Below are 27,220 nucleotides of genomic sequence, written 5' to 3'. Positions count from 1 at the left end.
AGTCACAAAGAAAGAGCTAGGATTTGAACCCAGGTGATCTTACTCTAGAGGGTGTGTTTTAATAGTTACACTAAATCTACTTCTTTTCTTAGGACTGTCAGTTTCCAAAACAGATTATTCTCATATTTTTAGACTGATAAATTATTCTTTATACATTGTTGGGCTTAGCTATTAATTTGGTTGACTTTTTAAGCCTGTAATGACATATTTCAATTTTTGTAAGTGTAGATACCTACAACACAATATACATAAGTGTTTGTCTCTATTTCTATTTACTTCTCTAGATAGAAATCATCAATCACACATTTTGAAATTTTTATCCAGTGTAGTTTTTTAAATTAATTTGCCACACCTGGCAATGGCAAAGCTTGAGGATCTTATATAATGGACTGTTTACATTAAAATGAACTTTTCCTGTGATTATATTATCTTGTGTCTATTTACTCCTTAATGTCTATTCAGCATGATACGTGAAAGAGCACCGAGAATCCCCTCTAGCATGAGGAGTGTGCTCTGTTGTTACCTTTCTCATTCATTCTAAACACACTATTTTCCTTTGCAGCCCTGTGTAATCTTCAGCCTCTGGAAGCCCTCTTTGTTATTTTGCGGGAATCTGCCCCCAAAGTCAAATCCAGTGGATGGTAAAGATGAATGATTTAATCTCCTAAACACATTAACTTGACACTTTTTATGTAGCAAATGAGTTTTAATTAATTTTGTAGTCTTGCTTCAACATCTTTGTTGGACAATATTGCCTTAAAACTAATACATTAATGATTAGTTTTCATTGAAAACTAGCTAGCCAACTAGATATAAGTAATACCTTCCATAGTATATTATGATGACCTCACTGACCTGCAATTAATGGCATGTTTAGTTGTTTCTCCATTAGTGGCATGGACCAACAGAAATCATTTGTGACATTTCTCACTGTGCCTAGATAAGTAGTCAGTGATTGTGATATGCAGCTCAGTTGTTTGGCCCATTAAACTAAACATCCACAGACCTAGAGAAGAGGATTTGTTCTCTCAGGGTGTTAAAGGCCAACTAACTTGGGAACGCTTTATACTGAAGCTTTTGGGTTGAGTGTCAGAAGCTCTTGCTTATTTTTAGAATTTATAGCTTGCACTGCTAGAAGTGGTGGCTGTGATTTGATTGCTGACATTTTCCCTTGTGATTCAATATAACCCTTCCCACAGATTCAGGCTTTCTGGACACTTCTGTTTTCATGGGCCATTTTATAAGATTAGCCCTGGTGCTACTAACACACATTTTTGGATCATTACATTTACAACTATGTAGCTTAAAAGACATGTGGTCAAAAGTGAAACATTCAGACTTCAAAGTGTGACTTTTGTGGGCTGACCAATCTAGATACATGTTCTATATATATATCACATTAACCACTCCATTGCCATCCTACCACTTAACTTTGTACCATGTATATACTTCTGAACTCATTGAAGTTCTACTACTATTTAAATGCCATTGACTCTGGTTTATCTGAGATTTGAGTGATATTGTTGTATAATGTATATTGTCAAACTTTAAGACATATGACAATTTATAACTAGAGGCAACTTTCTCCAAAAATATGACCTGAGAATAGCATATGTGTGAGGATGGGAGAAGATATGGCAAGCCTGAGGATGCTCTTTTATCTCTTTGACTCATTTCTTTCAGGTCTCGCAAGTTCCACAACTTCATGGAAAAGTGCATGATAAAAAATTTCCTATTTCGTCCTACTTCTGCAGACATGCTTCATCACCCTTTTGTTCGGAATATAAAAAATGAAGGACACGTTGTTGAGTCACTGAAGAAGCATCTTATTGGAATCATTAAAAAGAGACAGAAAAAAGGTTGGCATGTGTCAACTTTCATCTTACCGGATGAATATTTAGATGAGAGCAGATTTTATTCATTTTTGTCACAAAAAATAATATTTAAGAATTAGATTAAAAATAAAAATTCTGAGGCCTTCCACATTTAGTTTTTCCACTAATATGCCACGTACAGTTAATTCTATCTCACTTGATCATCTGTATATATATGATTATAAATTGTTGCCAATTACAACTGACAAGTGTTCATATTTATAAAAACCTTGAAAGCATCAAGAAAAATTTTGTGATATGCCAATTTTATTTTAAGAAAACTCCTAACTAAAGAGATAAAATAAATGGAAAGGTAATAAAATCTATATCTTACTATTCTTTTCTTGGATATTTTAATTCTCTCCAATGAGATAAATAGATTTGTAATTATGTATCTATTGATTGTTAATTTTGAAGTAATTTCTGTGTACCATATTAAGTCTGTTTTGTGTACTAATCTCCAACTATATAAGAAGTAATTAAAAGGACTAATTTATACAAGTAAAAGTTAATTTCTATATATTAATACCAAAAATGGCAGGATGGATTTTCAGCAAATCCAGATTAAACTACTTAGGAAGTTTTAACTTTGTATTGTATGGCATACTCCACATTTAATCTGGGGCACCATGGGCAGTATTGAGAGTGGTGATATAATGGAAAAGGGGAAACTGGAAACATAGAATTCATTCTTAGAATAGCTACAGGATTGATCTCAGTAGAGTTTCTTCCATCTACATAATTATATGTATCCTATTTTGGAGTGAGAAGCAGCAGAAATTAATTTATTTAACCATGGGTGAAAATTCATTGGATCAGCATCACAAAAGCCAGCTAGTCTCAAATGGGTGTGGGAAGACCCCATTTCTATTTGAGATTTTGCTAATTTCCAGAGTTGCAAGTCTTCCAAAATGTTACCTGCAGGAAAAGTCACATTTATGTGGGAATTACATAGATGTAAATACAGTTGCCTTAAACATTTTTATTTGGGAAATTCAAAAGAACACTCTTGTTTGTAAGCTTCTATATTTCAGTACAGCATAGCAGAAATGAAAGAAGCTGACCATGTTGAATGTGTTAAGTATAAAATTCAGAATTTAAATTTTTACCTTCTTATTGGAAAGACCAGTGTTCCTGACCCTCATTTTCAATGACCCTCATTGAAAGGACCAAAGATAGAGTAGGCCCAAGCCATAAAGTCCTCACATCTAGATCACACAACTTTACGCCATGCTCAACAACTATCTAAAGAGTTTCACTTGTCCCTTTCTCCCTTTGTCTTTCTCAATTATTTCTCCTTAGATTGCAGGTACCAAATTGCTAAATTCCCTTTCCTGTGCCTAGAGAAATTAGTCTGTATGTAATAGCTTCACTGTACTGCAAAAGTAGGCCTAGGAACCAGGATATGGTCCATATTACCAACCAAGTGTGATTTGAAGGGTTACCCTCTTGTCCTTGTGATTCACGTGACATCCTGAGCATTAAAGGGTGAAAACTGACTAAGGTAGATTACACTAACCTCTGCTGATTTTTTTGCGTTATTTTTTCTCTTTTATAAAAAGGAATACCTCTGATCTTTGAAAGAGAAGAAGCTATTAAGGAGCAATACACCATGAGAAGATTCAGGTGTGTTAGATAAATCACAAATATAAATTGTTGTTAGCAATTTATGTAAGACAGTTGATTCTATCCCATTAACATTTGACTCAGAAGAGCTTAATCCCTCCTAATACGACAAATAACAGCTCTCTCTTTATTTTCAAAAGATATTTGAATGGAAATTTTGAGGAAAAATTGTTATTACTACTCAAAGATTCCTTAATTTCTGGCAATAGAATGAGAAAGTAGATTATTAGATAATTAATACTGAGTATATTAGTAATACAAATATATTATTAGACATTACAGGAATGATTCAAAAAAGATTTACTGAAAATATCTTTATTGCACAAAATTTCCATTTTTTAAAATAAAGGCATTTCCCACAAATGGCTTCACTCCACTGACAATACTTATATAGCAATCATTTATATGTTTTTTCTAGAGGACCTTCTTGTACTCATGAGCTTCTGAGACTGCCAACCAGCAGTAGATGTAGACCACTTAGAGTTCTGCATGGAGAACCGTCTCAGCCAAGGTGGTTACCTGATCGAGAAGAGCCACAGGTCCAGGCACTTCAGCATCTACAGGGAGCAGCCAGGGTGTTCATGCCACTACAGGCTCAAGACAGTGCACCTAGGCCTCTACAGGGGCAAGCCCAGGCACCTCAGCGACTACAAGGGGCAGCTCGGGTGTTTATGCCACTACAGGCTCAGGTTAAGGCTAAGGCATCTAGGCCCCTACAGATGCAGATTAAGGCACCTCCACGACTACGGAGGGCAGCCTGGATGCTTATGCCACTGCAGGCTCAGGTTAAGGCATCTAGGTCTCTACAGGTACAGGTACAGGTTCCTAAAGAGCAGCAGGCTCAGGCTCAGTCCCAGACATCAGAAGAGCCACAGGATCTGGACCAGGTACCAGAGGAATTTCAGGGGCAAGATCAGGTACCTGAACAACAACAAAGGCAGGGTCAGGCCCCTGAACAACAGCAGAGGCAGAACCAGGTACCTGAACAGCAGCTGGAGCAGAACCAGCTACCTGTACAGCCAGAGGTACAGGAACAGGCTCCTGAGCCCACACAAGCAGAGACTGAATCAGAAGAACCTGAGTCCTTACGAGTACATGCCCAGGTATTCCTGCCCCTACTCTCACAGAACCACCATGTGCTGTTGCCACTACATTTGGATACTCAGGTACTCATTCCAGTAGAGGGACAAAATGAAGGGTCACCTCAACCACAGGCTTGGGCACTAGAGTCCCCACAGGCAGTTGGCTCAGTTCAAGAACTGATAGAGGGACTATCAAGAGGCTTACTTCGAGCACCAGACTCACATAACTCAAAGCCACTTGGTCCACTGCAAACCTTGATGGAAAACCTGTCTTCAAACATGTTTTACTCTCAACCAGAACAAGCACGGAAGAAAAAATCAAAAGTTTCTAGTCTAAGGCAGGCATTAGCAAAAAGACTATCACCAAAGAGGTTCCGGGCAAAGTTATCACGGAGACCTGAAGAGTTTGAGCTTTCAGATTTAGAAGCCTGCAGGCGAAGGCGCCAGAACAGATGGGAGGATATCTTTAATCAGCACGAGGAAAAATTGAGACAAGCTGCAAATGTAAGAGTTTCTGATATTTTAATTGAATCAAATATGCAGAGAAAACATGCTAGTTCATGCCTGTGTTTCCCTCTGTTAAGACCAAATGAAATAAATATCCTTATGTCCCAGAGAAGATTAATTTAATAATTTGTAGTTCAAGTAAATTATCTTAAAATTTCCAGATAATAATGACTAAATTTGAAAAAGAAAAATTGGCTTGAATGATCCAGGTAATTGCTTTTTATCTTTGTAGAGATATAACTTTAATTATTAACTAACAAAGGGACACCATAAGGACTTTTAAAATTAGTATATTTGATTTTTGAAAATTACTGGAGCATAAGGAATAACATGGAGGACATTGGGAGATGGAAAGGAGAAGTGAGTTGGGGGAAATCAGAGAGAGAGATGAACCTTGAGAGACGGTGGACTCTGAGAAACAAACTGAGGATTTTGGAGGGGAGAGGGGTGCGGGGTTGGGAGGGCCTGGTGGTGGGTATTAAGGAGGGCATGTATTGCATGGAGCACTGGGTGTGGTGCATAAACAATGAATTCTGGAACACTGAAAATAAATAAAATTAAATTTAAAAAACGAAAATTACTGTCATAGTTCAAAATTTTAAAAATAACTCATTAAAAATAAACACACAGAAACTTTGGTTTTGTTCCCCAAACTCTAAGTTAATTTGTCTTTCTTCCCAAAGAATGCTGAACTGTGCTATTTAAGTGAATTGTACCATTTCTTTTTTCATTTTAGGATGTTTAAATCCAGGCTAAAATGAAACAATAAAAGCAATTTCCAAAGCATTTTGTATTTACCATATGTATGACTTGTCTCACTAATTTTCCACAATTTTACATAATTAATCAATGAAATTTCTGCATAGAACATGACACAAGTTACAAATTCATCTCTGTACTCTTGAAATGCAATATGTTACTATCTTTATCTTAATTTTCCAATAGTCAAAACTTCATTCTTTCAAATTCTCTAATATAAGTGGATATAATTTGGCTGGAGTTGATGAATTCTATCTGGCAGATTTAATCTGACAAAGAAGGGTTTCTGGGCTTTATAAGCAAATTAAAGAGGTCAATAGGATTAAGAGAGCATTTGTTTTCTAATACTTCATAGCATCCATTTATATAAAGGAATCCTAAATTAAAGCCTGGTATCAATTAAACAAATGTTATTTCCCTAACATGTTTAACTCGAGAGAAGGTAAAAGCAGCAAGTGAAGAAAGGCCCCAAAGAGGAAACGGATGCATATTCCCAATAAAGGGGGAGATAGGAAGAAAAAGAAAACATATAGAGAAGTGGAGGTATGAGTCTAGAGTGGTGATATTTGCCTGAAATTAAGGCATCTAAAATGCTAGTGACTAATTTCAATGAGGAATAGTAACAAATCTAATGGGTTTTGCATTTATGAAAAAGACTTGTATGCATCCCTGCAAGACTCATAGCATTAGTAGCACGACACATACTTATTGTCATTTGGTGTTTTAATTATGCATGTGAGAAGCCATTCTAAAATGGAAGAAAAAGTCAATAAATAATAGTTACCAATTCCATGACCCTAGGATCTTGTACAGGCATTCATATCTTTATATGTGATTTTTAAAGAAAATATAAAAAAAATTGATACTAACTCAAAGTCATAGATCTTGTGAATTGCCTAAAAATTTGTTAGCATTTAGAAATTTATGTGAATTTTTCAACTAACCAAAGAAAAGAAAACTCATTTTCATTACTCTTTATGAGTTGAAGGAATAATATTGATTGGTTTAAATGTGAAAACAGGAAATTTCCTAAGCTTCTGGAGCTCAATTAGTGATAAATATTTGCACTGCTATATTACAGATCTTCCATTGCACAAGCAGACCGAACTTCATAGTTATAACTGACTAGTTAATGTGACAGTTTGGGGTTATGAGTTAAGCCTTAAACCAGATATTCTTAGCCTGAGTCTAATGGATTGGCTGCAGGTGGTCAATGATCCCCCTGAAAATATATGCAGACATGTGTGTCTGTATGCAGTTAGAATCTCCTCAGATTCCAAAGGGAATCCAGAACCAAAAACTATTAGAGTCTACTGGTTTAAATCAATTTTAATATTTGAAAATTATTCTTCTAAGTTGTACATTGTGAAGATAGTTGCTCCTATCATTTGCATTTTAACAACAATTAAAATATTTATTTTCCTTTTTGTTTCAAAGGACAAAGAAGATGAATCATCAGACAATGATGAAGTATTTCATTCAATTCAAGCTGAAGTCCAAATAGAACCATTGCAACCATATGTTCCAAATCCTAAAGGAAATGAGGTAAGTATCTCAGTATGAGTTGCTGTGACATTAATAAGTGCCTAGAACAGTGGTTCTTAAACTTTTTGGTCTCAGGATATCTTTATACTCTTAAACATTGAAGACCTCAAAAAACTTTTGTTTATGTGCATTATGTCATTCAATATTTAATGAATTAGAAATTAAAATAAAAATTTAAAATATTAATTCATTTAAAGGTAAATAAAAGTATTCTATGTCAACATAAGAAACAAAATTTTAATAAAAAACGATTTTCCATTTTACTCAATGGAAAACAACTGGATTGTCATATCTGTTTCTGCATTCAATTTTTTGCCAAATGTTTAGGTTGAAGTATATGAATAAAAGCTGGCTTCTCACATATAAGTAGTTGGGAAGAAAGGATTTTCATAGCTTTTTCAGATAATTGTGGAAATTCTTTGATAATATACCAAAACTACAGAAGTGGAATTTAAAACCCTATCAGTAAAATTTGCATATTCAGAAATATTAAAATCCATTGTTCTATTGTATGCTATGAATAGATGTTTTCCTCATTCATAATTTTTTTATCCTCATACATTGGTCAGTTGGAAACCATTGGTTCAGTGTGTATGTAGATGTTTCCAAATATTTACACATTTCATTATACAACATCAATAAACAGCATTTGTTAATGTCACCAATTTCATCAGAAAAATGATTGAGTATTGATAAGTCAAGTACATGGTGACAGATAATAAATCTAAAATTTTAATTTTCACTTCAAAACTCAATTTTATCATTGCTAACAAATAACATCAGTTGTTCTTTTTTCCTTGAATTGACAGCCTAACTTCATTGATTTTAAATAAAATGCCTGCCAAATACCCAAGTTGAATAATCATAGTTTTTTTGTCATTCATTCTTTTAAGTAAAATATTGCCCATAAAAACCTTGAGTAGTTCAGCTTGTAACACAATCACACATATCTTTTCCCTTGATTATTCTGGGATGTAGTTTATGACAGGGTCTGGGTCGTAGTTTATGACAGGGTCTGGGTCATTTAATCTGTGGTTTATTTTTTTACACTTATATGAATAATCAAGTCAGTCCTCATGTCCAGGTTGTCTTCCGTTTTCACAACTATATTAACAGCATTTAGCTTAGGGTATTGGTGAGGCCCAAGTTGCAGTTTCAGTTTCCATGTGGACAAGTTATTATCATCATCCAGCATTCCTAACAGCTAGCCATCTAAAAATATCTTGGTCACTAAGGATGAGCAGTTTGTTAGGTGAAGAACTCAGAAATTCTTGCCTTACTAATAGTGGGTCAGGTGTTTCATTGTTGTTCTTAATCAGCACAAGGGCCCCAGATGACTATATTTCTTCTAGATGCTTCGGGGTAGTCTTATGATGTCTTTCATGGACAATTATCCTTTTTAAATATGTTACTTCTGATACTAACAGTCCTCTGAAGTGAATAACAGAGTATCGCTTTATAATTACTAACCACTGGCAGAAGGAACATAAGCTGGGTTGTATTATTTAATTACAAAAGGCCCTATGTCTCTCTCTCTGCCTTATTAAATTATGACTTTACTCCTACTCTTAGATAACAATTATTACCTTTAAGCATGAGATTTTAAGCAGGAAATATAATGAGTTGTGCCTGATTGTTCTGGAATGCACATTTTCCTTATATATGCTATTCATACAAATCATCTTCCCATTTTTTGGACCTAAACAGCCAATTCATATCAGGCATTAGCTTTTCTTAATTTTCTTAATTTTGGTCTTTATCCTTTCTGAGTAATCCTTGTCTCTGGTTTACTAGTGTCAATAACTTTCTGAGATCAGTTTCGTAAACCAAGAGGCCTAGATGGGGTCAGTATGATACCAGGTATCTGAATCAAATGTGGAAAAAGTCAGATGCTTATCACACATACTGCCAAATATCTGGTTACATTTGGAAGTACTCATTAGCAGAACATGAACAATTAACATTTTTCGTTTCTTATCCAAGTGTCTGTTAGAGTTTAAAGACAACCTTGATGTGTCACTACGTAGAGAGAAAATAGTGTAGTAAATTTAGTGTAGTTTCAAGAAACTATAGAGTGACTTTATCAACATGAAAATGCTTATTTTTTTAAAAAAATGTAAAATGTTTAATTTTTCTTTCTATATAATCTACTGTGACAGCCTCGTTGAATGTCAGAATAGCCTATTTTTGGTTAACTAAAAACTATTTTAAGTAGAAACCTAATGATATAAAACTAAATGAGGTGAGGGATTACTACATGGTCCTATCTACTAATGTTGGCAGAAATTAAATCTGCCTTACTGATGGATGCTGGCTCATTTTATGTGCTCTTTCTCAAGTATTTACTATATTAGATGAATGAACAATTAATAGAAACCAAAATCATTTAGAATTGAAAAAGTATTAGAACACTATGACATTACAGTCCAATTGTAAAGCGAAAACAACATACTTACTTGAAGGTGGGACACTTTTGACACTTAAGACATTTTATTGATGGTTTATGTGTTACAACTTTTGAAAATCTAGAGTTACCTTAAAAGGGTGAGTGAGTGATAAGTTTGAGCTTAAATTTTGAGTGATAAATTTGGACTTGATATAAAAGTAATATGAAAACATAAAAAGAGCATTAAATTAGCAGTTGACGGACCTACATTCTGATTATAGATATTCTTTAATTTGATGTGAAATTCTTAGGGAGTTGATTTTTCCTCTCTGAGGTACAGATTCCTCAAAAATAAAATTAGAATGTTTGATTATATAATCTCCAGAATCTGTTATTATACTAAAATTCAAGGATACCATGAGAAATTATGGTTAAGCAGTTCTAATGTTATACTATAAGTAACTATGAAAATACAAACTAATTATGAAAATCAGATTTCATAAGTTGGATTTTTAGTCAACTATCTTTATATGAAGAAAAGCATTTTCCCATGAATTAATAACTCAAAGGAATTTACAATAAAAAATTTTACCAAAGTATTTCATTGTCTTTAAGGTCCAAGAAAGATCTACTTCAAAGCCTTACAATCAGGATTGTGAACACCATGTCAAGATCTCTTCAAAGTATGTGTCTCTGATTTCTGTATTCCAATTACTCACTATTTACTATCACATGGAAAATTAAAGCATATTTATTTGATAATAAGTTTTATGTAAAGTCAAAACTAAAAAATATTAATGAAAACATTGTCACTAGCGATATCTTCATCTTGTATTTAAAACCTTAACTGCAGTAATTCATTAACTAGATATTTCATACTTAGATATACTGTAGTCTCAGTGTCATTTAGTTTAATAATTTGCTGATAAGATCCACAATTTAATAAAAGAAATGTCAATGAATTATTTGACAGCTTTCAATTGGTACTTTAAAAGAAAAAGATGTGAAACTTTGTATGTATCATGTACTTCAATTATACATTTTGTCATGTAATATGTCATTAATATCATGTATATGTACTACATGTTAAAATACACACACAATTCCTTCAGAAGTTAATGCCATGGAATGGGCAAGCTTAAAATGACTTATGGGGAAAATCAAATCTAAAATTCAGTATTATAGCAATGATATTTTATACTGGTAACTATATTTTTTATCTCTATGATATTGGTGATGTTCAGTAATTTTTGAAGATCAGATTTCATATTTTAGATGTCACGTGCAAAGCATTATATTTGAAAGCCAAATAAAGTTGTTTATTTACTTGTTTATTTATTTAAGATTTATTTATTTTAGAGAGAGAGAAAGAGCATGAGCAAGAGAGGCAGAGAAAGGGAGAATCTGAAGCAGACTCCATGCTGAGCACAGAGCCTGACATGGGGCTAGGTCTCACAACCATGAGATCACAACCCGGGCCAAAACCAAGAGTTGGACGCTTAACTGACTGTGCCACCCAGGTGCCCCTGAAAGCTAAATTTTAATGTAGATTTTCCTTGAAAATCATACCCCTTCCGACTCCAGATTATAATGGACAGAACTTAGCCTATATTCATTCACTCAGTCATTTGCTAAATATTTATTGAGCACCTGCTATATTCAAGATACTGGACTGTATGGTCAGATTGCACAGAGTTGATGGTATGTAGCATATATATTACTACCTCATTATTATTTAAAATCCCATATATTTATGTCCTTAGTCTTAACTTGTGTGTAGAAATCTTGGAAAATTAGAAAGCAAGATTAGGAACTTTTGCTTTCTCTGCCTTCAGTGAATAAGTTGTCATGGTCCTTCTGACCACAAAGGGAGAAAACAGCTTACTTTTGTATATCTTTTTGGTATCATGGGATACGTCTTTAACAAAATCCAATACATAAAAATTAATATTGCTTTTAAACTGGAATTGGCTCTTCCCATTAGAAAAGGATTTTTGAATTTATGAATAACAAATATATTGAGTCTTTCTGAAATTTAGGGTCATAGAAAAGACTCTTGTCTGTTCTAGGCTGAGATCAATAACCAAAGCCTTTTCTATATAGAAATTCCAAAATGACATAAAATTTAACAGCACAGGTCCAAAAATCTTTTCTAAATATTCCCTGAATTTCAATATTAAAAACAAAAAGTTCCTATATTTATGTCCATCCATCTATCTAAATCAGGAACAGGACACTTAAAAATGTAAAGGCCAAATCAGGATGATAATAGTGGAATATTTGACATAACAGTAACAGCTTCTTATATTGTTTTTATCCTCGCATAGACTATTATATTTATCACTGTGTTACTAGGTATATAATATTTGAATGTTACCTGAAAGTAAGTTTATTGAATTTTTAGAAATTAATATGATATGTGAAAGAAATGTATACTATATGGAAACATTTTATTTATATTTTGGAAATTATTTATCTGTTCTAGATAAAATAGCACATTTGAGGAAAAATGGGAATTTGAAATATTTCTTAAGCTCTACTTCTTTTTAGTTTGATATATACCCATATACCTAAAATTTTTTGTTGGTCTTGATTTTGAGCTGTATATTGCCTTTGTGAGTATTGGGACATAGTGTATGGTTTTCTGTCTTTTCATTTAGTGTTCTTCAGCAGTCTGTTTTGGAACAATCTCAGAAGCCCATTGACATCAGACAAAGAAGTTCGCAAAATCTTCAAAACTGCCCAGCAGCATCAGGTAATGCAAAGCACAGGGTTTAAACAGTCAAAACACAAAGCTAATGTTTAACAGTTTATATTTCAGAAGTGAAGAAAGAACTTCAAGAAGTAATGAGTCAAAAGTGTTAGGGAAGCCACATAGAATTAAGACCAAGAGGCCACTGAATTTGGCAACTGGGTGGTCAGTGGTGACGTTTAGAAATGGAAAGTAATTTTTCTAAAGTTTCTTCTTTAAGTTGTGTAGTAGTTAGGAATGTGTCTGGGAGTGGTGTCAACTTTGATTTCTGTACCATGTATGAAAAATACGGGAAAGGAACTTGAGAGAGGACTAACAGCCTAAAATTTATAGGCAAGCCTTTAAATATTGAAGTATTAGATAGAGTAGTTGTGGGCATGTGTTTTATTTATCCATTTATCTCACCATCTCAAAGTAAGATATATACAGCATCTCATAAACAACCTTAAATGTTACAAATTGATGTTTTTACTCAAATGCATGAAAAAGTTATAAAATCATAGAAAATAACTTCATAATTTGTGATACGAATTTCAAAAGAAGTGTTTTATCTTATGATGTGCTTTTGAGAGTTTAAATGAATAATAGATTTTTGAAATATTGAAATAAACAGAGCCAAAAGTTAGGCTTTAGATTATAAAATCTGGCATTGTGTATTTTTAAGCAATCCAAATAAATTCAGCAAGGGCAAAATGCCTGAATGAGTTCTCAAGTCATCGAGATATCTACAATCTAAAATTGTAGAACACAGATTTTATTAAAATGTTAATAATAAAAAAGATATATAGTTGTACTCTATCAAAATCAAATATTTCAAAGACCTGAACTTAAAATCCACATACTTCTTAGGAGACTCAGATAATGGTAGAAATATTTTAATAGTGTCCTCTTATACAGAAATATTATCTTGTGAGAAATAAAATAAACCTGAAACAAAAGTAACTTTAAGAATATTTTCCCCAGAACCTTTCTGGTTTGGCTAGGACTAATTTTACTAATAGTGGGCAAACACCTAAAAATGTAAGATTTATTCATACTGCCTTTTGTGAAATAAGGAAATTTTAGATTGGTTTCCAAAGCAGTCATGAACATTGGTTGGGAGGGGGTGAGAAGGGGATAGCTTCTGTGTAGATAGATAATAACTAAAGTTCTTTTCAGCTCTAAAATTCTATTATTTTATTATTTGTGCTACCTAGGCCATTTGAAGTTCCCATGAGATTACATATTTTATTATGCAGGAAATCAGAACACCTTACTACAAATTTGCCTCAAAATCTCAAGCACTCACCCAAACTTATTTAGCCTAACAACACACACAGGGACTTGAGAAAAAACGGTTTTCTGAAGAAAGATAATAAATCATAAAAGTGCAATGCCAGAAGTTGCAGACACAAATTTTAGGATGTGTTCTAGATAATATACTTAAAAGATAGCAGTGTATGTATATACATGATTTTTGGATTGCAAGGTCTACACCTTGGCTATATATAGCAAGGCTGCAAATAAAAAAAAAAGGATAGGACTATTTGTCTTTAAAATCCAAGCACATAAAAAAAATAAGCAAGGATGTAAATACCCCTTGGTGAAGCTTTTTCTATGTATACTCAGCCAGATTTACTGATTTCTGACCCAAAATATTATCACTGAATTTTAACCACAGGTGTTACTTATTGTACCATAAATCTTAATATTAAAAAATCCATCCTTCTAATCCAGATACATTTGCATTTTTTGAAGATTTTTTAAAATATTTAAGTAATCTCTACACCCAGTGTGGTGCTCGTACTCACAACCCCAAGATCCAAGAGTTGTATGTTCTATCAACTGAGCAGCTAGGGGTCCCTAAATTTGCATTTTAAATGGAAATATTTACACTATGGAATCAAGCTGCACATTATAACAACTAACCAAATTAAACCTAAACTTAAAGTGTCAACCCCTCAGCCACACTGGCAATATTGCAAATGCTCACTAGCCATGTGTGACTACTGGCAACTGTATTAGACATGCAGATACAGAACATTTCTATTACTGCAAAAAGTTCTAGTGCACAATATCATTATAGAAAGATTCCTACCTTTATAAAAAGGGTTAAGTTTTGTCTCTTTTCAGTTGTTTGCTTTTCAACTCTATTGAAATACTTCAAGATATATCATTGAGTGGAAATTGGGGGATTAAGATTGCAGGGTCAAATCTCCTCTTGAGAATTTTGTCTAATCTATCATCTTCTAATATACTTTTGGGCTCTTTTTCTACTGGTTAATATGGGAGCCCAGTGATATCACCTAGCTCTTCCTATTCTTGGTACATATTATTATTTTTTTAAATGCAACTGTCTACCAGTCTTACTGGGTATCTTCTCACACAGATAGAGAGAAATATTTAACAAGTGTGCACTTAATATTGAGAACAGAAAAGCCATATAGATCTACAGACAACAAAACCTTGAGCCTGTCACTCCCCGCACAAACAGAATCTAGGATCCTGGCCGTATGAGGATTTATTAGGTGATATTTCCTGAATGGAAAAGGGCAACAGGAAAAAATACCAAATTATTAAACCTGTACACTATAAAAGTGAAGGGAATGGCTGCAATCATCGCTGTTACTAATATCTTCTTGTCATTCCACAGACTCTTCTTCTGAAGAAGAGAGTCCTGTGACCTGGAGGAGGTCCCAGTCATCACCGCCTTATTCCACTATTGATCAGAAGTTGCTGGTTGATGTCCACGTAGGTTTTCATCTTAACTCTTAACACATTTATCTGTTTTTTAAAAATGTTTTTCAACTTATGTATTTTCATCTTCACTAGAGGGAAAGGTCAAAGTGTTCAGTTCTTTAATCTTTCAAAGATAGATTTCCATTGTTATGTGAGTATGCAGAATATGAAATCTAGAAATTAAATTTGAAGTGGAGAAACATTTAGTTGATCATAAAATATTTTATATTAACATTCTTTTATCAATATATTCAGAGGAGTGATAAAAAGGTCTTTGTAGAAGCTAATCTCAAATCAAGGAGTAGAAGCTAGATGTTCACTTTTCATCTAATATAATTTCTTGGATGATAACACAATGCGTAAAAATAAAACATTTAGGGAGGAATAAAATGCCCTCTGATAGCATATAACATTCTTTCAATTGTTTTTGCCCTATGCTTTCAGGTCATTTAATTTTATTTTTGTAATTACTCCTACCCTACCGTATACACAATCTCTTTCAGATTGCCTAAAGTTTGATTATATGACACTTACCATACTTAAAGGTAGCTTTATATTAATTTGTTTATTAGAAGTGTTTGATCTACTTCAAGACAACCCATGTACAAAACTAAGCTGGAAAATAACGTATCAATTTTAAGACTATGTGTTAATCCTAATATCAGAGAATAAAACAAAAGAAAAAAGTAACTATATCTTCTATAGAACACCAAATAATCTGTTATATTCTCTGTCACCAAAATGAAAAGTCTACTCCTCAGCAGAGAAGTAGGGGTAATAAAAAAGAGTAAATCTTGCCCTGTGTGAGCCAGAAAGGCCACTAATGATCATAGCCTGAAGTTTGGGTTTTGACATCTCATCCTCACAAAAATGTTTCTTTATCTAGTGAGTAAAAATCTTCACTTCAATTGAAAATATATTTTAAAATATTGTCAGCATGGAAACTTTCCAATTTAGAAGGAAATGAAAGGCTACTGGAGACTACATTAACCTTTCTTGTGCACACAGGTTCCAGATGGATTTAAAGTAGGAAAAATATCACCCCCTGTTTACTTGACAAATGAATGGGTAGGCTATAATGCACTCTCTGAAATCTTCCGGAATGATTGGTTAACTCCTGCACCTGTCATTCAGCAACCTGAAGAGGATGGTGATTATGTTGAACTCTATGATACTGGTGCTGATACTGATGGTGATGATGCCGATTCTAATGATGCATATGAGGACACCTATGATCATGACAATGACAATGATGACTTGGATAGCAAGGTTGATCAGGCTAATGATGTTGGTGAAGACTATGAAGATAATGACAGTGATGGAGCTATTGATGACAAAGCCAATAATCATGATGATGCCCCTTGTTGGCCAAGGTTGGTTTTTCTATATTATTTGCACTACCAAAGTTTTAAAATTTCAGAACTGTTTGCACCTTTGTTTTACTTTCAGATTTTATTACCAAGAGGATGAATTAATTGTACCTGCATATTCATAAATGGTTGATTTTCAATAATAGATTTTAAATTGTTTTAATGCTAAACAATTTTGAATTTTTGTATACTATATTTTATTAGTATTCAAGTATTAAGTTACTTATAACTGCCATTTATTCATGTTTCTATTAAAATTAATGTTACTTAATGATCTTACCCTCTAAAACCACACTGAGTATATGAAATGAGGTGACAAATAGTGTGCCACTTAATAACTGTAAGAGGAAGCCCTGATATTTGCATACAAAATCTTCAAATTTGCTGAGAAAAATGAATTGCAACCTTTATTTTTCACTTGATAATTTTAGGCTGAAATGTACTAACAGAATTATTTTTGGAATTCTGCAAACTGCTATAACTAAATTCAGTACTTAGTCAATTTTATCTTCTTACATAGCAACTGCCAGAAGTAATATTTAGTGAAGTGATATTTTTGGAATGCCACCAGTTGTTTGCTATATATATAGTTTCTATCTCCTGCTCTAAACAGGCCAGTGTATTCTTATTTGTAGGTACGTGGTTTATATTCAAAATGTTCTCAAAGAAGATTACTTAATATAGTAAATGTTTACATTTGTAGAAAAATGATTAACAGTGGGAGAATTGTTTACTTTATAATATTGAAATCCATATATTGTTTTGTTAATCTTCAAATGTTATTAGGTAAATATACATGGCAGAACTGACTATAAATTATTCAACATTTTTTTCTGTCAATTAAAAAAATCTACCAGGAATTTCATTGTCAAATAAATTTGCTTTTAGGATTACCATAGGTACTTGGATATGTTGTCTTTAATGCAAAAAATAATTGTGACATTTGGTAAGGTTGCTGTTTTGCAACTAAATAAATGACTATCTTATCTTAATGAGATCTATATTACTGATTTTCCTGGTGGTAGTAATAGAAAAATAAATGAGATTCTTTAGCAAAGTAGTTAATACACATGTTAGAAAATCAAGACACATGTTAAAATTAACAGAAATTAAATAAATTGCAAAAAATAAGTATTCAATTATGTTGTGGTTGTGCCAGAAATATGGGCTTAATCATTTATGTGGCTGTGAAGTTGCAAATGTATGTAGTCTATTATTTAAGCAACCACCCCAAAATAAAACATATTTTTGCTGCTAGCCTAACACATGTTCCTAATAAAATATGCAAGCTCTCTTCCATCTGCAATCCATGTGCAGTCAGGAAATTGATGGTGGCTATGGTGTTAATTCAGTATTTAAGATTGACAAGATATAGGGGTATTTTTCTTGTCCATATCATACCAATAGTGTTCACATAGAGCAAAAACATTCCTAGAGATAGTACATATGTATCAGATACATCCTAATTCTGTTTTATTTGCTGACTTTCAAGTGTATTTTTGTTCAGTGGCTTTCTATCATTAATTGGATCTTGTTATCAGAACAAGCTATGACAGAGATGGAAGCTGCAAGCAAGATGGTAGAGATGGAAGTGATGGTGGAGAAGAGACCTGCAGCAGCTATGGAAGTCAGAGAGTCAGTAGAGGCCATGGAGAAAATGTAGCCAGTGGAGGCAGTGTAGCCATTAGAGACCATGAAGAACTTGGAGCCAATATAGGCAATGGAAGAAGAGTTAAGGAAGTTAATGGAGGTAAGGGAATCAGTGGAACCAATGAAGAAAGTGGAGCCCTTGAACTCAGTGGAGGAGAAAATTTGTCAGAGACAGATAGTCAAGGATTGGAGAGACCGACATCCCACGACTTTGAACATCAACAGGAGGTAATGCACCATTTGAAAAGGAGAAATAAAAATGAAAAGGACAATGAATTCTTCTCTTTGTAATTTTATTTTTTTCATGTGATATGTCACATTTCCAGGCATTTCAAGTATATTTTTAACTTTTAACCAAAGCCCTAACCATTTTAATTTATAGCTGTAGATTTTAACTTCTTCTCATTTGGATGGTTCCTATTTATTTCCAGGGACAAAAATACATTTTTTTGTTCACCTTTATTATTCATATTACACATTTGGGGTAGTGTCTCTTAACATATACAATTTATTTTTCTGGGAAGTTATCATTGTAAAATTTACATAACAGAATTTTCCATCTTTACTACTTTAAGTGTACAATTCAGTGGCATTAAGTACATTCACAATGTTGTACAACCATTATTACTACTCACTTCTAGAGCTTTTTCATCATCCTAAACAATTAAATAATTAACTCCCTATTATCCCTCCTACCAGTCCCAAGTTACCTCTGTTTTACTTTCTAAGAACCTTATATATCCAGATCACACAATATTTGTCCTTTTGTGTCACATAACATAATATTTTCAAGGTTCAACCATGTTGTAGCAAGTATCAGAATTTTCTTCCTTTTTAATGCTGAATAATATTTTATTGTATGAATATGTCACATTTTGTTTATCCATTCATCTGTTGATGGGCACTTGGGTTGTTTTCACCTTTTGGCTATCATGAATAATGCTGCTGTAAACATCGGTATATAACTATGGGTTGTAGAGTGCCTGTTTTCCATTATTTGAGCTATTTACCCAGGAGTGGAATACCTAAATGTAGAATTGCAGGAGTGCCATTGTTAGATTCTATTTTCACTTTTTGAGGAACTATTAACATATACAGTTTAAATGTAAGTAACATTGTGTTAGGCAATGATTTTATCATTCAAAAAACATTACTGACTTTATAAATGTGCTTAAAATACTCAAATAGTATCCAGTTTAGACTGCATCTCATTCATAGCATTTTTAAGTTTGGCCTGATTAGATCTCATTTCTGCCCTTAGAGATTCTATATTGTCACTAATGCTTTTTTCAGGCCTAGCTATTAACTTCATGATTGCTACCCTGAAGTCTATTTCTAACATCTTGCTTATATCTAAACTGTGGAAGGAGTCAAGATGCCCTTCAACAGATGAATGGATAAAGATGTGGTCATATTTACATTGGAATATTACTCAGCCATCAGAAAGGATGAATACCCATGATTTGCTTCAACATGGATGGAACTGGAGGGGATTATGTCAAGTGAAATAAGTCAAGCAGAGAAAGACAATTATCATATGGTTTCACTCACATGTGAAACATAAGGAATATCATGGAGGACCACAGGGGAAGGGAGGGAAAACTGAATGGGAAGAGATCAGAGATGGAGACGAACCATGAGAGACTCTGGACTCTGGGAACCAAACTGAGGGTTACAGAAGAGAGGGGCATGGTAACCAGGTGATGGGTATTAAGGAGGGTATGTGTGGTGATGAATACTTGGTGTTATATCCAACTAATGAGTCATTGAACACTACATCAAAAACTAATGATGTCCTATATGTTGGCTAACTGAACATAATTAAAATTTTTTCTAAAAAAATACTCAAATAGTTTCACAGGTGCTAGATCAAATAGGAATCATCACAAAGAATATTTCCTAGAGCGTATGATATTTGAACTAATTCTTGACTAATAGGGAGTATTTGGATATCTGAAAACACAGGTGAGATTCTGAACAGAGGAAATATCGTTGCAATTTACTTTCCCAGCCTGCTACCTATCATCACAAACTGGCTTACAAGATGCCAAGTTCCTTCATGAATTAGTGTCCTTGTGTAAGCTGTACCCTCTGTCTATAAGGTTGTCCCCTCACGTATTCTCTGCTTGGTTAATTAGTTATTCTCATGATCCAACTCATATATCATCTTTGACTTTTCAAGATGGAATTATATTCTCCTCCGTTATTGAGCATTTTGCCTATAGTTTCATTTTAGTACTTGTGACATAGTATTTGGTTGTTGACTTGCTTTTCTATCATACTAGATTGTGAACTCTTAAAAAGCAGGCACTAGGAGCACCTGGGTGGCTCAGTGGGTTAAGCCTTTGCCTTTGGCTCAGGTCATGATCTCAGGGTCCTAGGATCAAGCCCCACATCAGGCTCTCTGCTCGGCAGGGAGCCTGCTTCCCCCCCCCACCACCCGCCTGCCTCTCTGTCTACTTGTGATCTCCCTTTCTGTCAAATAAATAAATAAAGTCTTTTTTAAAAATGTGAAAAAAAAGCAGGAACTATATTTAATCTATTACTGATTACTTTACCCACTCACCCAATCCCAGGACCCAACCTAGGACTTGGTTTATGATAGACACAATAATTATGGAAGAAATCAGTGAAGGAAACATCCTAAATAGTTTCCAATGGGAAAGCAGTATGAGTGGGAAAGTCTCTCTCTCTCTTTCTCCCTCTCCCACCCTGCCTCCCTACTTACCTATCTTAATTAAAGACTTTAAATCAGGATGTCCCATCACAGTCTTCATACCTCCCCCAGTTATCTCCAGTGATTACAAGGAATGTTTTTGATATTTAGGGAGTGAGTAGACATTCCTCTCATTTTAATTTGAAAGGACATGTTACCATACAACACTTTTGTGGTTGGAAAGTTCATAAAAACAAGTCTTTGACAGGGCAGCACAGTTCTCTCAATGCAAAGAATCACTGTTTAGATGCAAATACTTATCAACAGACAGGCTCACCAATAACAGCTGGTATGTTTTTCCATAAAATATGGCATCCCACATAAATTCTGTTACATTTTGTGGCTTTTATCCTTGAGTTTCTTCTATGTAAGTTAATGGAAGCCAGCTAGATTTTCAGTAAGGCAGAGTCACACCCTTAAATTTATGTTGCTTGATTTTTCCATCATTAGCTTTGTCATTTGACAAAGTAAAATTGATAGCCCCAACTCTGGTGGTTTTTTATCTTTTCAAGTAGCTGTTTAGCATAGCATAGCTGAACATTAACTTTGAAATCAGACTTTGACTTCAAACTCTGGTTCCCCTACTTTATCTTTATGATTTAAATAAATTATTTAACTTTGCTAAGCTTTTGTTTCCTTATAAGTAAAACGGAGATAATTACACTTACTTTTTAGGTTGTTAAGGATTTTCAATTTTATGTAAATAAAATAACTAGCAGTATACCTAGTATATAATAAAAATTCCACTAACATTAGGCCCCAAATTGCACATCTTGGGATTTTAAGCTCCTTGAATTTTTCCTTTGACATCAGTTGTTTCAATATCGGTTAGTTCTCTCTCTTCTGATAACATTGATGAATTCATCTAATAAACGTGGATTTTCAAAGGATGCAGAATTATAGATGCTAAAATTTTGCATTCTGTTTTTCAAATGACCTCTAGGCGTATTGTATTTCTTTCACAGTTAATCACTGAATGAAGTCAAAATTGATTTTCGATCTTCTTTTAGGAGCCTGGTGGTAGAAGCGAGGCCTCAAATGCCATTGCCTCAGGTGCTGCACTAGCAGCACCTGATGATGAGAATAACAGCTTGGACATATCAGAAGCATCAACACAATCAGGTTTTTCTGCCAGCCACTCTTCTTCCAATGGTTCTGGGAAAGCTGCAAATGATGACTTTGCCAGCGCCATCTGTAAGTGCATTTAATATAATCTCCAAATGCTGCAGTCTGTTCACACATTACAGTGTTTGACCAATGGTTTATGGTCTGAAAAGAATGAAATCATTCTGATATTTAATTAACATAAATTCAGATGGATACATGCTTTAAAAGGTATGCTCCTCACTGAGGCTTTATGGTACCTGAATTTAAACTAGAATTGAGTAATTGAATCTCTCATCTGGATTCTCTTTTGCAATCTTATCACAGTAACTTGAAATATATTCATATTCAGAGATATATTTTAACCATCATGATTTGTGTTCTTTGATGGTTTAGGAATTATAGAAATGATACCTCCAGTAAAAATAAAATACAATAAAGGAAAAGAAACTTTTCTGGGCTGTCTCTTATTTGTGGAAACATTCAAGTACATATGGTATATACACTAGTAATTTCTCTGAGTATCTCCCCCTTACTTCTTCACAGTGTATGCTGGATTGGTGGAAGCACCTGAGAAACCACCTAAACGACCCTCTGAAGTCAATGTTAACCCACTATATGTGTCTCCTGCATGTAAAAAACCACTAATCCACATGTATGAGAAGGAATTCACTTCTGAGATTTGTTGCGGTTCTTTGTGGGGTATGTTTGGTTTCTTAAAACTGAGTTGTTTTTTAAAAGAATATATTTTTTATCAATGCAGCAAACTTGTGAAAAATCATAGATGTAAAACACTTATTACCACATCATTATAAAACAAATAAAAATATATATTTATAGTAGCGAATTTGTTCCCTTTTTTTTTTTTACTGATTTATTTTCACTCAGGGCAGTTTGGTGTTTGAATTTGCACTTCCTCCCCTTTTTACTGTTTTTCTTTTTAACTTTAATTGACTTGAATAAAATATAAAATTGGACTAGGTTATGATTATTTAAAAAATTTGAGCTTAGTGGGGTGTCTGGGTGGCTCAGTTGTTAGGCATCTGCCTTCAGCTTGGGTCTTGATCCCAGGAGCCTGAGATCAAGCCCCATATCGGGCTCACTGCTCAGTGGGAAGCCTGCTTCTCCCTCTCCCATTCCCCCCGCTTGTGTTCCCTCTCTCACTATCTCTCTCTGTCAAATAAAGAAATAAATCTTTAAAAAACTGAGTTTAGTATTTTTACTTTAAGATGGTGTGTAGCATTTAATAACTAATGAAGTATTACAGGACATATTTCTGTATGTTCTTGTTTTTAAATAATCTTGTGGATTTGTAGAGAAAGTTCTTTCAATATTGTCTCTTTTTTAATGTTTCAAGTTCTTATCTAAACTCGAGTTAGTTAACATATAGTGTAATATTAGTTTCAGGAGGAGAATTTAGTGATTCATCACTTATATATAACACCCAGTGCTTGTTACAACAATTGCCCTCCTTAATGCCCATCATCCATTTAACCCAGCCTGCTACTACCTTCTGTTAAGCAACCTTCAGTTTGTTCTGTCTCTTTTATGGTTTGCCTCTCTCTCTTTCTTTTTCATCCCCTTATGGTCATCTGTTTTTTTCTTAAATTTCACAAATGAGTGAAATCATATGATATTTATCTTTCTCTGACTGATTTATTTCACTTAGCATAATACTCTCTAGCTCCACCTACATCATTGCAAATGGCAAGATTTCATCATTTTTGGTGGCTAAATAATATTCCTGTGTGTGTGTGTGTGTGTGTGTGTGTGTGTTTATACCACTTCTTCTTTATCCATTCCTTGGTCAATGGACACTTGGGCTATATCCATAATTTGGCTATTGTTGATAATGCTGCTGTAAACATTGAGGTGCATGTATCCCCTTGAATTAGTATGTTTATATTCTTTGGGTAAATACCTAGTAGTGCCATTGCTGGATCATAGGGTAGTTCTAGTTTTAACTTTTTATGGAACCTCCATACTGTTTTCTAGAGTGATTGCACCAGACTGCATTCCCACCAATAGTAATAAGAGGGTTCCCCTTTCACCAAATCCTCACCAACATCTGTTATTTCTTGTGTTGTTAATTTTAGCCATTCTGACAGGTGTGAGGTGGTATCTTATTGTAGTTTGATTTGTATTTCCCTGATGATGAGTGACGTTGAGTATCTTTTCATGTGTCTATTAGCCATCTGTATGACCTTTGATAATGTCTTAACTTTGATAGATTTTTTTTTCAGTCCTTTACTCTAGAAGAATTATAACCATATTAGTAGGGCTCAGACAATATTTTACCTCAAGCCAGTGTGAATCATAAATGAAACAGAATAAATACATGGGAGGGAAGAAATTCAAAGTAAATGCCAACCTCTGACTTGCAATTTCATAGATTTTGCTTACTGCATGTTTGAACAGAAGACAGAAATTTAAATTAAAAATAGAGCAGTGTAGCAAACATTATAGCTATCTGATTGAATAACTTAGAAAAAAACATGTTACCATCAAAGTTACTATATTGTGGCAGATAACAAGAAAGCAGAGTTTACCGCACTATCATTTCAGTCCAGCAACTACCCAGAGATCTAATTAATGTCTAATAATTCATTTTTATAACTAGTGGTTTTGTATTTTGAAAAATAAAAGATTGTAGTCAAAATTGACTGTATTTCCCCCTCCCTCTATGATTCCTCTTTGGGAGTAAATGCAATTCCTAAATCTGCCACAAGCCTTATTTAGAGAGCCGGTAAAGGACAGAATAGAAAAATGAAAGCAGAGACACTTGTCTTTTTTCCTTATATCTTTGAAATACAAATAGTCTCCAAGTAAAAGGAAAACACTGAAGTGTTCTCCATTATATTACTTGGCTAAGTTTTTCCTATGTCTCAGGTTATGGGGAAAACTCCCACAGTGGTGTGAAGTATATTGTAATTTATCTTAATCTTCTATTTCAGCCCTCTCATTCAATCTTTTAACGGTATTTATATTTGAATAAATACAGCCAGCAGACAAAGAATAGAATGTAGGAATTTAGATACATAAAAGTAGGAATTACTTTCACAGGTATTTTGCAATGTAAGTTTTTTAATATATGCATGAACAGACTCACCCAATTTAAAAATAATTTTCATATAATTACTGTAAAAGCATTAAACCCTTAGTTATAATTAAGAATGAGGAATCAACCGAACTGAATTCTTCATATTCACTAGACATCCTTTATGTTTAAAGGTAATTTTCAAAAAGGTTGATTGATTTTTAAAAAGTTTAGGATTCTGCTAAAGGGTGGTGAGATATTTATAAAGTTCTCCTTTTGAGATGCCACACCAGGCACCAGCCAGTAGAAATATTGCCAGAAGTTATTGTCTTCTACATTTTAATGTATTTCAGAGAAATTTGTTTTATTGGTAGAGTTCATTGTTACACCGTATGAGGTTAACATTAGCCTAAAGTGATATGGCATCTTTCCACAGACCAGCGCACTGTAATTGCAAAAGTGCTAATATAAATTCAATTATAAAAGTATAATCTGAGCTAATATAGTACCTTTCTTTTTATATGCAAACAGGAGTGAATTTGCTGTTGGGAACCCGATCTAATCTGTATCTGATGGACAGAAGTGGAAAGGCAGACATCATTAAACTGATAAAGCGAAGACCATTCCGTCAGATTCAAGTTGTAGAGCCACTCAATTTGCTGATTACCATCTCCGGTTTGTTTAAGAACTAAAATTAGCTAAGTAATTATGTAGATTAATTAGGTTCCAAACTAGGCTAAAGACTTTCTTAGGTAAAAGTTTTCATAGGAAAGCACTTTAAATATAACCTTAAATTGGGACACCAAACTTCCCTACTTATGTTTTCTTATCTATTTATAGTTTATTTTTTTTATTATGTTCAGTTAACCACTGTATAGTACATCATTAGTTTTTGAGGTAGTGTTCAAAGATTCATAAGTTACTCATAACACCCAGTGCTCATTGTAACACGTGTCCTCTTTAATACCCTTAACCCTGCTACCCCTTCCCTTCACACCCTTCCCCTCTGAAACCCTCAGTTTGTTTCCTGGGGTCCATAGTCTCTCATGGTTCATCTCCTTCTCTGAATTTTCCCCCTTCAGATTTCCCTCCTTTCCCCTATGGTCTTCCGCACTAATGCTTACATTCCACATATGAGTGAAACCATATGACAATTGTCTTTCTTTGCTTAACTTACTTCACTTAGCATAATCCCCTCCAGTTCCACCCATGTTGATAAAAACGGTGGGTATTCATCTATTCTGATGGCTGAGTAATATTCCATTGTATATACAAACCACATCTTCTTTACCCATTCATCTGTTGAAAGATATCTCAGCTCCTTCCACAGTTTGGCTGTTTTGGCCATTGCTGCTATGCACATTGGGTGCATGAGACCCTTCTTTTCACTACATCTGTATCTTTGGAGTAAATACCTTGTAGTACAATTGCTGGGTCATTCTATTTACAGTTTAAACTAACTTCTCACTCTCCTTTGGTGTCTGGATATTTGATTGTGATGCACCTCACCTAGGTTATTTGATAAGAGAAAAAAACATGTCATTTACATCTTTCTGGTCTTTTCTGAGTATCCACCTGCAATTTTACAACTCACAATTTCACCCACCCATGTGCAGATGACCACATCCATCATATACTTTCTTGTAATGTGCTAGAAACAACAACGAACAAGGTAGACAATAATTGGATAAAAATGAAACTCTGTTGTCCCTGACAGCACTGTATCATGAGTACCTACAGACAGGATTAGTAACGAGAATGGATACCCTAAGACCTCCACCTTCCTCCCACATAGTAATTGAACTTCTTAGTTTTGGTCAGCCAGAACCTGAATCTCTGAATACGAGAGAGCAAATAAACAGATGTTAAGAATAATTGTCATTAGTAAACATTACCTGGTATTAGAAAACTTTAGTACTGAAGTCAACTATAGGCAAAAGACAACTGACAAAAGGATAGAAAAAGTTAAAAAAATGGTTTAACTGTAGAATAAAATGATGTTAATTTAAAGTTATTTATATGTGTTTGCATGTTTCCTGTCTATACCTAGTAGCTATATGGCACATTAATTAATGTTATGTATATACCTAAAAA

The 27,220-nt window shown here is 33.9% G+C and overlaps 1 protein-coding gene across 1 annotated transcript in view; it reads left to right on the top strand.

The window, feature by feature from the left end:
* The window catches only part of NRK (Nik related kinase), a 126,090-nt gene that overhangs the window by 82,232 nt on the left and 16,638 nt on the right, over window positions 1-27,220 (top strand). The window contains exons 10-22 of the mRNA XM_032846198.1: window positions 563-641; window positions 1,684-1,859; window positions 3,437-3,500; window positions 3,919-5,086; window positions 7,286-7,393; window positions 10,395-10,462; window positions 12,440-12,534; window positions 15,164-15,261; window positions 16,258-16,622; window positions 18,161-18,497; window positions 21,996-22,179; window positions 22,636-22,791; window positions 25,658-25,801. Coding sequence (XP_032702089.1) covers window positions 563-641; window positions 1,684-1,859; window positions 3,437-3,500; window positions 3,919-5,086; window positions 7,286-7,393; window positions 10,395-10,462; window positions 12,440-12,534; window positions 15,164-15,261; window positions 16,258-16,622; window positions 18,161-18,497; window positions 21,996-22,179; window positions 22,636-22,791; window positions 25,658-25,801 — 3,042 coding nt within the window. The remainder of the gene's footprint in view (window positions 1-562; window positions 642-1,683; window positions 1,860-3,436; window positions 3,501-3,918; window positions 5,087-7,285; window positions 7,394-10,394; window positions 10,463-12,439; window positions 12,535-15,163; window positions 15,262-16,257; window positions 16,623-18,160; window positions 18,498-21,995; window positions 22,180-22,635; window positions 22,792-25,657; window positions 25,802-27,220) is intronic.

This window comes from Lontra canadensis, unplaced genomic scaffold (genome assembly GCF_010015895.1).
Source record: "Lontra canadensis isolate GAN:19392208 unplaced genomic scaffold, GSC_riverotter_1.0 scaffold172, whole genome shotgun sequence".
NCBI lineage: Eukaryota > Metazoa > Chordata > Mammalia > Carnivora > Mustelidae > Lontra > Lontra canadensis.
The sequence above is the reverse complement of the archived record's forward strand: the minus strand, read 5'-3'. Positions and strand labels throughout refer to the sequence as shown.